This window comes from Brienomyrus brachyistius, chromosome 20, assembly GCF_023856365.1.
Source record: "Brienomyrus brachyistius isolate T26 chromosome 20, BBRACH_0.4, whole genome shotgun sequence".
Lineage (NCBI taxonomy): Eukaryota > Metazoa > Chordata > Actinopteri > Osteoglossiformes > Mormyridae > Brienomyrus > Brienomyrus brachyistius.
The window spans coordinates 12,101,923-12,112,792 of NC_064552.1; the positions used below are offsets into that span (position 1 = coordinate 12,101,923).

The 10,870-nt window shown below is 47.0% G+C and overlaps 1 protein-coding gene across 1 annotated transcript; it reads right to left on the reverse strand.

Annotated features, from left to right (window-relative positions):
* Window positions 1–248: 248 nt before the first annotated feature.
* On the reverse strand, window positions 249–5,733 carry LOC125715871 (protein NDNF-like). The gene is made up of 4 exons (XM_048987900.1): window positions 5,629–5,733; window positions 3,541–3,739; window positions 2,933–3,054; window positions 249–2,245 (listed from the first exon to the last, which is right to left on the reverse strand). Exons 2-4 carry the CDS (start codon window positions 3,714–3,716, stop codon window positions 873–875), a joined length of 1,671 nt encoding a protein of 556 aa, XP_048843857.1. The 5' UTR covers window positions 3,717–3,739; window positions 5,629–5,733; the 3' UTR covers window positions 249–872.
* Between the last annotated feature and the right edge of the window lie 5,137 nt (window positions 5,734–10,870).

A 10,870-nucleotide genomic window follows, 5' to 3' on the forward strand; every position in this document is an offset into this window, starting at 1 on the left:
CATCCATTAGTTTTCTGCATCCGTCTATCTTATACGGGGTTGTCAGCTACCAGCTACCGTTATGTTGACATTGCGGCAATATGGATCGGAGACTAACAGCTGGCTGGCTTTCCTGTTACACTCTGGCTCAGTGTGAGGGATCACTGGGCTGGACACAGAATCCAGCACAAGGCGGCTGGTGATGCAGCTGCATGCTGGAAAATTCCATCAGTCCCACTTTAACACGTGCCTGACTAGTCTCACCAGTGATTAAAAATTATTTAAACAAAATAGATTTGTTTTTGAATTTTAACCTTTATTTTTTTTATGGCAGGGAACATTGCATACATGACACCACAAAACAATGACGTTGTCAGAGACAGGGTTTAATAATGACAGTTCAAAGCATTATATACTGTAATAAACTGGTGACGTGTGAAATACACATCTTTGAATGCAATGACACTACAATGAAGTGTGGAATGGAAATCCAATGAATACACTTAACACAGAGACCCCTCAAGGGATTTAAGTTAAAAAAAAGCAGACATCAGATTCCCTGGAAAGCCGTACACGCTGTGGACAGTTGGGATCCTTTTATTTCCTCTTCTCCCTACTCAAAATGTTTACAGTCCTAACCCTTTAGACCCATGTTTCCTAATCCAGTCTTTGGGAGCCCACACACAGTCCACCGGGAGCTGGGAGGGAGCAAAAACGTGGACTGGCTGTGGGTCTCCGAGGACCGGCTTGGGAAACGCTGCTTTAGACAGTATCCGTAAAGCTGATGCATACTACAGCATCAGTGTTGGAACAGGGTGTCTAGCCTGAAGCTGTGAGTAGCATACTGCCCGTCTGTGGGTGATCTCTCCTAGGGAATGATAATTCGCTGGTTCTCAGCAGTCCTTTTTGGTGCGCACGGTCTTGCTGTGGTATTTGATCGCAATCCCAAACCGTCTCACCATATAGACGTCGAACAGATAGGCTGTGCCAGGCTCCAGGCCGCCAATGGTGGCGGTAGAGACAGCCTCCTGCGGGTTGAGGTCCTGGAAGTACTTGCAGACGGCCCGCTCTGTGTTACTATGGGACTCCGGGCCCAGGCACTGCTCGAGCGCTGTGGGGCGTTCTTGGCTGTCCAGCTGCCGGTGGTACACGCAGTACAGGTTCCTTTCCTCTGTCCCGTGCCAGCCGACAGTGACGGAGTTACAGGTCTTGAGCTTGCTGTAGGACTTCACGGTCCGGAGAGGTGGGAGGACAGGGGCTTGCCGATGATAGGCGGAGGAGGCCTGGATTTTAACAATGGTCTCTTCTGTCACAGTGGTGGGGGACACGTTTTCCAAATATATTAGGTAGGATGGACTTCCCTGGAGCCATATCTGCACTGGTTCCTCAGCCACAATTTCTGCTGCCAAAACCTGCGTCTGGCCAGAAGCTGTGACCCTGACTTGGTGGGGGCTGCACACCTGCATGGTGAGGAGAGCTCGGGGCGGCCAGCCGCGGGGCCGGAAGCTGAGGAGCCGGCCACCGTGCGGTGCCAGGGCCACCCAGCGGGGCTTGCTGTCCCTCAGCGCGGCCGCCGCGGGCCGGGCCTCCTGGTGTGTGCGGGCGGAAGTCCCAGTGTAAGCTGCGCTGCCACCGCTCGAGCCGTCGAACAGGAACACGTCAAAATAATAGAGCGTGTCTGGCTGCAGCTCCGACACAGTGCATGTGTTCTCCACACCCTGGCAGACACATGGTAACTCTGGTGGGCCATCCGGAACAGGAGCAGGGAATACTACATCCTTCCTGTGGGGCCCCAGCTGCTGCTTCCACACCTTGGGCGTAGGCCACAGTGTCGCTCCCTGCCGCTTCTCCTCCTCCATCTTCTTATCCCTCCTCATGGCCTCCAGAGCGGCGCAAAGGCCTCGGTAGTTGTGCTTGAGGTTGACCAGCACGCAGTACTGCAGGCTGCCGTTGCCCTGGTGGACCTTGGAGATGGAAGGGCTGGATGGCCAGCGGAGAGTGACGCTGCTCATTCCCACCCCCACCACGCGGACCTGGGGGTCGGGGGGCAGCTCCGGGAAGACCTTCAGAGGCCCCGCCCCCTCCTGCAGGTATACAGATACCTTGGTGCTGTGTTCCCTTGACTGCACCTTGACGACATAGATGGATGCAGGCGCGTAGGCTGGACCTCTGTAGGTGTCCACAGCGTTGCCTACGTTAGAATAAACCTTGATGTTCTTCCCAGAGTTCCCCCACCAATCGTCTGGCATGCTCTTCTTGTAGGTCCCTAAAAGACGATCAGTGTTCGTTTTACATTTTGAATTTAATCAAACGATGCTGGTCAAACCCACTGCTGTTACCCAAACCTCTGCCCTGCCTTGTTGCTCTCCATCTTTGCATGATGGCGCTCATTATATGAGCATTAAAATCCCACAATGTACCACCAGACCAAGGCTGAAATGGATACCACAGGTGTACCTGCATGAATGCATCAATGTTATGAAAGTACAAACCATGGATATCCTGTCTGCAAGCCTTGGAATGCATATAATCAGATCAGAACTTCTATATACGCATTCTTTAAAGGAGCCAAATTCAGCTCTGCCACACTCTGATCTAAGGTAAAAGACTGCGGTAAAAGGAACTGGAGACATTAAACAAGAACAGAAGTCTCACTCAGGATAATTTGGGGAATTTCCAGGAATAACTAAGACTTCTTTTGTAGTTCTTTTTCAGGTAAAATATTGTCTAGTGTTTTGATTCTTGAAATGGTGGAAAACAAAGTACTTTTGTAAAAAATTATGTGTGATGCTTTAACCACTAAAGCACGACCTCATCTTGCTGCACATGTGAACAGTAACAATGCAGCCGACTTCGAGTTTAACTTTATGGCTTCCTTGGATATTTGAAGCATTTTCCTGTTCTGCTGCCATGAGATTTTGCGGGGTGCCTTTACCATGTAAACTTTACTCACGTTGCTGCTTGGGGGGCTTGTCCTCTGCCATCCTCACCATCAGGCTCCATTCGACGGGCACGTCACAGGGCACCACGGTCACGGAAAACGCCGAGGTCTTCTTGGGTAAGGTGAAGTAGAGTCTGTCGGAGCGAACAGGCATGCTTCGCAACCGGGGAGTGGTGGCATTTCGATAAACACGGACTATTTATAAAAGCAATCAACGTTCTGTCACTACCCTGGTCTGGTAGCTTGAGGCCAAATCTATCGGGGAACAGACTGTGGCTCAGTGTGACCCACTTCACAATTTACACTTGGCAGCTCCGGATGTGACCCGAAAGAGTCCAGGGAAAGCTAGTTCGGCTATCTGGGCCTTGGTGTTAAAAAAAGGGCTTCGTATTCAGAGACTGGATCAGAAGCTACTTTGTTGGGTCCCTTCCCCCATTGCGAAGGAGTAACAGCTCTTTCGCATAACCCACGAAACCCATCCTAGTCGCCTGAATCACCCCAGCTTGTGTTCAAACAGCCCCAAAGGGTACCTGAGGAATTACATCCACAGCAGAAGCGGTCATCTGTTAAAGTCGCTCTGTCCACAAACCCGCACCACTGCACCCGCCTGCCCCACTCACCTCCGGGGGCGCTCTTTGGGCAGATGGATGGCTGTGATCCTGCCTTCTGCTAGCCACGCAGCAGTATTTAGGGGCACGTCGTTCTCGGCGGTCCGCCCTGGGATCCCCGGGGGCCGCAGGGTCCGTGCCGGGCCACAGAGCACGGCCGCCACCAGGGCCCAGTGACACAGAGCCATGTGTCCACAGGCTCCTCCTTTACCTGTGGAAGGTCAGAGGTCAGGCACCAATCATTTCAAATCAAATCACTTTATTGGTCACATGACTTGACAATTCGTAAGTACAGCTGAGTGAAAAACTGGTGCGCGAGATCCCAACAGCAGTGGCGAAATAGTGCAAATTGGCATTACATGTAAAAATGACAACATGCATCATTGTAATAATGAATAATGTGCGAATTAGATCAGATTGATACAATGAACAGCCATATAACTCAGTATGGGTCAGGTGGACATGATCAGAATTCAGACAGTTTGGTGGAAAAAACTGCTGCTTTGGACCGTCATACTGCAGCACCGTTGGCCTGATGGCAGCAGTCTGGTAGTGGTCTAGTTCATTAAGAGAACCAAAGTCCAATAATCAACAGTGTAGAATTTAGCAGACAGAGAAAAGAAAACACACTTGAAAAATCGTGGATATGTCCTGCTTGCACTGTCATGTACTCCTGCTTTTTTTGATTTTATTTTAAATATCAACAACAAACGAACATCATATATATCAACTGGGCCATGTGTGATCATTGTCTTGTCTTTACTGTGTATCTGCTGTGTGTTTGAGAGCCACTGACAACAGGAGACGTTTCCCCCGTCAGCGCGAGCAAACTCGGCCAATAAACCTGATTCTGAATCCGAAATAAGCAAGTTGTGAGGACAAGATGCCCTTTTCCACAGAGGATGCCTATTTGCCGTCACAGTCGGGTGAAGGCGATCCCGACATCTGTTCTCATAACGGCTCCTTCCCTGGCCCGGCGCTGACTCCCAGCCCGAGCGCATCATTATCGGCTCACAGACGTTGCTAAGAAAGAGGTAGACTCAGAAGATGACGCCAAGGAGATGCGAAGGCCCTCCAAAAGACCCGATTAGCATCCTCCCTCCCAGCACGGTTACCGGGCCTGTAAGCCAGCGCACGCCGCTGATATGCAACCTGTCTTTAGTTTATTACCTCCTAATTAGCATAGTGGAGCAAAGTCTGCTGGTTACAGCATAGTCTTGGAAGTAAGCCTGCTCTACGACTAATAAACCCATAGAACCTTCATTAGCCAGTTAAATGCTTAGTTGATGGACAACAATGTGTTTCTCCAGGCGATAGACACATGCTGGTTTAAGCCTCTGTTTGGAAAGCCCTAGAACTGTTCTTAGAGGTGACATTCAACAGTTTTGGACAATTTGGACGAGCCCCATCTACAGCAATGTCGAATGAAGACATTTAATGCTTTAAATCTCCCAGCAGCCGTTAGAATATCCTTATAAATAAAATACTGTCTTTGTTTGAGACTGAAAATTTCCAGAGCGGAAAAATCTTCAGAGGGGATTAATACACTGGAACGATTACAGCTCACTAAGTTTCGGTTCTTCCATCTTTTATCCTTTTCAGTCCCCTGGTGACTAACTTACTCAATTTCAAACATTTCAACTTGCAATAACAAGCCATGGCAGAGTGAGAGAGAGAGTGAGAGAGAGAGAGAGAGAGCAGAGTGATAGCATCGTTGCATCTATTGTTTTTAAACAGAAGTAATGTATTCTTCACAGACATTTTATCTAAGCTGAGATTTTGAACAATTTTGCATGAATTTTACATTTATGAACATTGCTATTTAATGATGTAGAATGAATTCTTAAGGGACACATCTTAACAAAAATCACGCCTCAATTCTCCGATCAGAATGACAGCCTCTGGACGTTTCTATTACTTGTAACTTGATCTCAAAAGTAAAAGATCTGAGACAAGAGTATTCCCGTTTTTTTTTCGGCTATCAAACCTCTGTACGCCTGCAAAACTTCTGAATACAGAGAAGTTGAAAGTCCGACAACATGAAGCTGAGGCTGCAGACTCGATAACAATGACAAAGACCACTGCCCCACCCGCCAGTACCTGTGCTGGACCGCGTTTCGCGGCCACAGAGCGGGAGAAGATGACGACGAAAGGATGCCTTCGCTGGTGACCCGCCCGGCGTGGATTTCAAGGCGTGACAGAGGTGGAGAGCTGAGCAGTGCCCCCGCCCGCCCCCCACCCACCCACACCAGCTGTGCTTCAGGTGTGAGGCTCCGGCCCCAGGAGTGGTTCCTGGCCTCCCTTAAGGATCCTGTTGGCTGAGACTCACCTACACTAACACCCTGACTCAGACCCGAGCGACCGGCCAATGAATCTCCAGAGATCAGCAGAAGGAAGATGAAGACCCAAGCACACGTACGTGTGTGCGTGTATGTGCGTGTGCGCAAGCAGAAAGTGTAACAGGGGGAGTAACAGGGGGATGGTGGGGAGGTGTCAGTGGAGGGGGGGTGGGCTGTCAGGAGCGGTGGTGGTGACTGGGGGGGTGGTTAGTGGGATCCGGCCATGCATAAAAATTTCCCGTTAACCATTTGGGTGCCGCGACCAGAGGAGTAGCGAGGGCTGGGGACCTTGGATTCACCTCCCTTCCATCGGCACCCAGTGGGTGCGATTTGCAGTTTTTCTTACTCATTTATGACAAACCAGTCATTGAAAAGTGTCATGTCTTCCAGCAACCTGCTTTCAAGATCTCCTCCATGAGCACTCTACTGACCTTGGTCCTGTGCTCTGGAAAGATCTTGGCTCCCTTCTGCTTTACAGTTCTACAATATGCAGGGTGTGCTTGCAGAGAGAGTAGCGGTGTGCAGCACATAGGAGCAGAGCCTCAGCATGTCCACGTCCTTGTCCATGTCCTACACTGTGTACTTCCCCAGCAGATACTGGGTCAGTTTCATCGATTTGAGCTGCTGTATTTTTACGGCACCCAAAATGACCTCGCTCAAAGGTACAACAGAAGTTCCCAAATACTGGAAGAGGAGCAAGCAGTTTATTATTTACAGTTCATAGACTAACGCAGGCACCCCCAAACTCTACAATACTATATAATGAAAATCTCTGCAGTTTTTTTTATACTTGTGCATTTTAGAGAGTTGATCCCTCTCTTTTCTGGTGAGATAAGAGAAAGATCCCCTCCCTCTACACTTTGGGCAATTCATTTTTCCATTTAAAAATTTCAAAACGCTAAGGCCAAATAAAATCAGTATCACATGCAGCTTAAATGTGAGATAAAACCCTTCATCCGGGCATTTAACACCTAATGCAAATCTCACCTGCGATATAGTTACCAACAGTTACACAGCAGCCAAAAAGTGCTTCACTGAATAACCTTTCCCGTGGCGAATCTCTGGCTGTTTTCCACGCGTTCATATGTCACATCCTGGAACGACGCCAGTTGATAATTTAATGGGCGATGAAAGCTATTGGGAGAAAGATGAGCATTTATCTACGGCTGGAAGGGAAATGCAGGCATGCTGCATTTATTTGTTACATTTATAGTTCATTAGATTCCATGCTTGGTGACAATGTGTTCCATCCTGCGTCCTACTGGCTCTCTCCAGCCTGCCAGGGCATGTGGATAGGATGGGCCTGCAGGGTGCATTGTGGGAGAATGCAGGTCCATTGTAGCGTGTGCACGAAAATGGGGCCATACAGGAATTTCTTCAGCACAAAAGCCAGTCGGAGGAATGAAGCGCTCTCGGTACATGGGGGAGAGAGAATCGCTGGTGCAAAGTGAAGGACACCTTTCTGCTGACCTTCAGCAGACAGCAGAAGAGACAGGTCCATTTGTAAGCTATCAACGATAATGGTAGAGCAAGTAGGATGAGATTCAGACCATGCAACTAGGCAACGGGGGATGGGGGTTACTCTGAGGTTAGCCTGGGGAGACGATCAAAAATCACTGGAGAAGAGGTCAGTGTAGTATTATGGCATGTAACGTCTCCTCCCCCCTCCAGATGACACGTCCATACAAATGAGATTACGGCTGCCCTATTTTTCACCATCATGGCGCCATTTTGCCCAATGAAACACCAGGATGCCTGGGACTGCGGTCGCCAACGGTAACAAAGGACGACTGGTCTCCTGTACCGCTGTGGTTTCCCAACATATCATTGTTCGTGGAGGAACTCTACTCATCTGCATGTGTGCTAGAAATTTACTGAATATTGCATGATGCTGGGTGATGCCTCTGGCAAGACTAATGAGACAGAAGAGCTGAATCCGTAGGATTATCTCCAGCCAAGCAATTTCTAATTATTTCTATAATAATAAAATATAATTAAGTCTGGAAGCAACAGCCACTGAGAATTGCAGGGTATGTACATTAGGATGCCCTATATTACACTTGCACTGTACCGGACGATTCTCTCCTACGTAGAGTGAATTAATGCCATTCATTATTACAGTCTCTGCCTTTGTGGTGTGGTGTGCATCTTCATTAAATTTCCATGAGATATTTTGATGAATATTTTGAAAACTACTTACATCAAAGTTTTAGATGAAAAGAAGAGGAAGTGACTTTGAAGGCGGTGTGATTGTGGCCAGGTCGTCTCTGAAAATGCTGTCCCGGGAAACATCTCAGTTCCAATGGAACATTAATAATGTCGCCTGATGGCAACGGTGGCACTTAAAGCTACGCCTGAGAGTGCTGGGGGAGAAAAAGCGTGACAAGTTTAACGGTGCTTGAAAGCATTGGGTGTCCTTAAAGGCTGCTTCTGGATGGGTGACATACCATAGGTTTGGTACTGTAGATGTTCTCGCAGGGGGGCCCAGACCACTGACTCCATCAGACGTGGTAACACCTTTCAAGGTAGGATGAGGAACCTTGTCGTCATTCGAATAACATATGAGTGATACTCTAGTAATATCTCAAACTCTATTTTTATATAGTGCCTTTCACAACATAGGTATGTTCTAACACATTCCTGCATCAATTATACAGAACAATTCAAAACACCCAGTATTTAAGAGATTTTACTCTCTGGTATGAACTGACAGTTAATTGGACCTAGTGTTGACCTGTAGAGTGTATCCATTTCAGCTGGTGTTTGGGCACACTTGGGCAACCAAATAGGTATATACAAATACCCTTGATATACACCTGCTGGGTCATTCTTTGCTTTCCGAGTCAGATTAACTTACACAGAGGTTAGAAGCATCTCAAGTGATGTACTCTACTGAAGAAAACAAATTAATGGAAATGAAGACCCTCCGCGATACATGCACAAAACCCCATCCCACCAGGTTGGTAACTATGGAGACAGGCTTCCCGACCGAGAGAGCAGATTGGGGGAGGGTTCTCACTGGAGGAGGTGTGGGGTGCAGCCCTCTTGGGGCATCTGCTTGTAAGTCGGCTTATTTAAGTCCCAGTGAGGCACATGCCTAGTTAGGCACAGGGTTAGCCGGGAGACACAAAATAAAGCCCCCCAGAGTAGACAGGCAGACCAGGGGGAAGGGAGTCAAAGAAAGCTGAGGCACTGAGGAGGAGGCAACCAATGTGTCAGGGCACAAGCTTGTCACCCTGTGTTTAAAATTTTCTGCACTTGTTTCCTCTTATCGCTTCTGTCGTACTTAATGTCTGTCTCTCTGCTTTTCACCCTCTAAAAGCCAAGAAGAGGCACTGTGATGTCAGTCTATAACCCTCTACAATCGACAGTGTGAGGAAACACAGGAAGGAATTCTTCTGCGTCTGATTTAACCCACGCACCCAGATCAACAGCACACTTACGCCGGCCATGCCCCCGCTCTGCTCCCTCCCAGCTATTGGTCTGTCAGGGGAGTGCTGTTGTCATGGCATTGTGCTGTCCAGCGTGAACACGCATATTCATCTCTTGCTGTTTATCACCTGCCTATCATGTCCTTGCTGTAAAAGCCTTACTCCTTCTGCCTTAGACTTGGGTTACGTCCACAATTCAGGTGCAGTGACAAGTGTGGCTTTGTCTAGAAGATGCCCTTATATAATAATAATAATAATGAATTTTAATTATATTTTTTATTAATTATGATAACAATAAACATCTAACTAAACTATATGAAAATTAACATAATCACTGGATTTGAAAAGCTACCATTGTGAAAAAAAACACATGTACATTTTTAAAATGTTGATTCAGAAAATATGTCCTACTAACTCTTAAGGATTTGTTTGTCCCGTCATCTATTTATTTGTACATTATGCTGCTGTATCTTTAAAACATTTCATCTGAATAGTTTTTAAAGAAAAAAAAGAGAGACACAAAGCTCTCCTGGTTTCAGATGTTTAAAAGCATATGACCGCAGGGACTATACACAATAAGTGGCTTTCTAGCTTTGGTGTGGATGCAGTCACGCACTCACATGACCTCTCAGCCCCAGGTCGTTCTCTTTATGTGGCTTATGGACCTTTGCCAGGCTTTGTGATGGCCATCGTCTATCCAACCGGGCCTCACCTCAGAGCATGCATAATTTATGTCACCTTGGACACAGCGAGGCCCATTGAAACCTGCCGAAATCAACAATTTTGAGGCAGAGTCTATTTTTGTCTATACTTACTTGTTCATCCTAAAACTCACGGTCAAAATAATAACTGCGCAGATTTTAAAATATTTATAATGCATTATGACAGAAACAGAAGAGACCTGACATAAGCTGTAAGTTTTTTGCATAGTGGAGTATTGTCGCCATCTGGTGGTTACATTTATTTTGCACGAGAGTCAAGAGTTCATCAGTGCCATTAAGAAGACAGCTAATCTGTCGGTTCCTTGTAACAATTTTATAAGTCCAACTACTTGTTAATATTCAGAATGCTACTTCATTTGCTATTTCTACGAGTATGGATACATAGGAATTCTTTATTCACACATACCCTGTCATGTTCTTTCAAGAGACACACAAGTGATGCGATCACACACAAATGTGATCAGTCACAAACACTGAGTCCTAACCAATTAGATGTGAATCAGATGTTTACCTAGAATATAATTCAGTTTATTGTTTGTAGTATCAACATACAATACAGCATTACTGGTCCAAAGGGTTTTAAGAAAAACTATGGGGACAGCATGAACATTAAGCAAAGATTGGAGTATGATAGTTGTTATACAAAGACAAAATGTTGGAAATCCGAGTTCAAATTGGATTCGCCATACACTGCATCACCATGGGGACAAGGCCCGAGGGTACCGTTGACTAGTGGCTCTGAAACGGTTGCTTCTTATCTCATCGTTCCACAGCGACCCCTACTGTTCACTAAGTGGCTAGAGGGATGGATGAGATGAAGCATTTTCTTGCGGTGCGGTATGGAGATGCA

Coding starts and splice junctions, on each gene's coding strand:
- LOC125715871 (XM_048987900.1), bottom strand. CDS start 3,716: ATGGCTCTGTGTCACTGGGCCCTGGTGGCGGCCGTGCTCTGTGGCCCG. Junction 3,055..3,540: donor CCCAAAGAGCGCCCCCGGAG/GTGAGTGGGGCA, acceptor TCGCTCCGACAG/ACTCTACTTCACCTTACCCA. Junction 2,246..2,932: donor CAAGCCCCCCAAGCAGCAAC/GTGAGTAAAGTT, acceptor ATCGTCTTTTAG/GGACCTACAAGAAGAGCATG.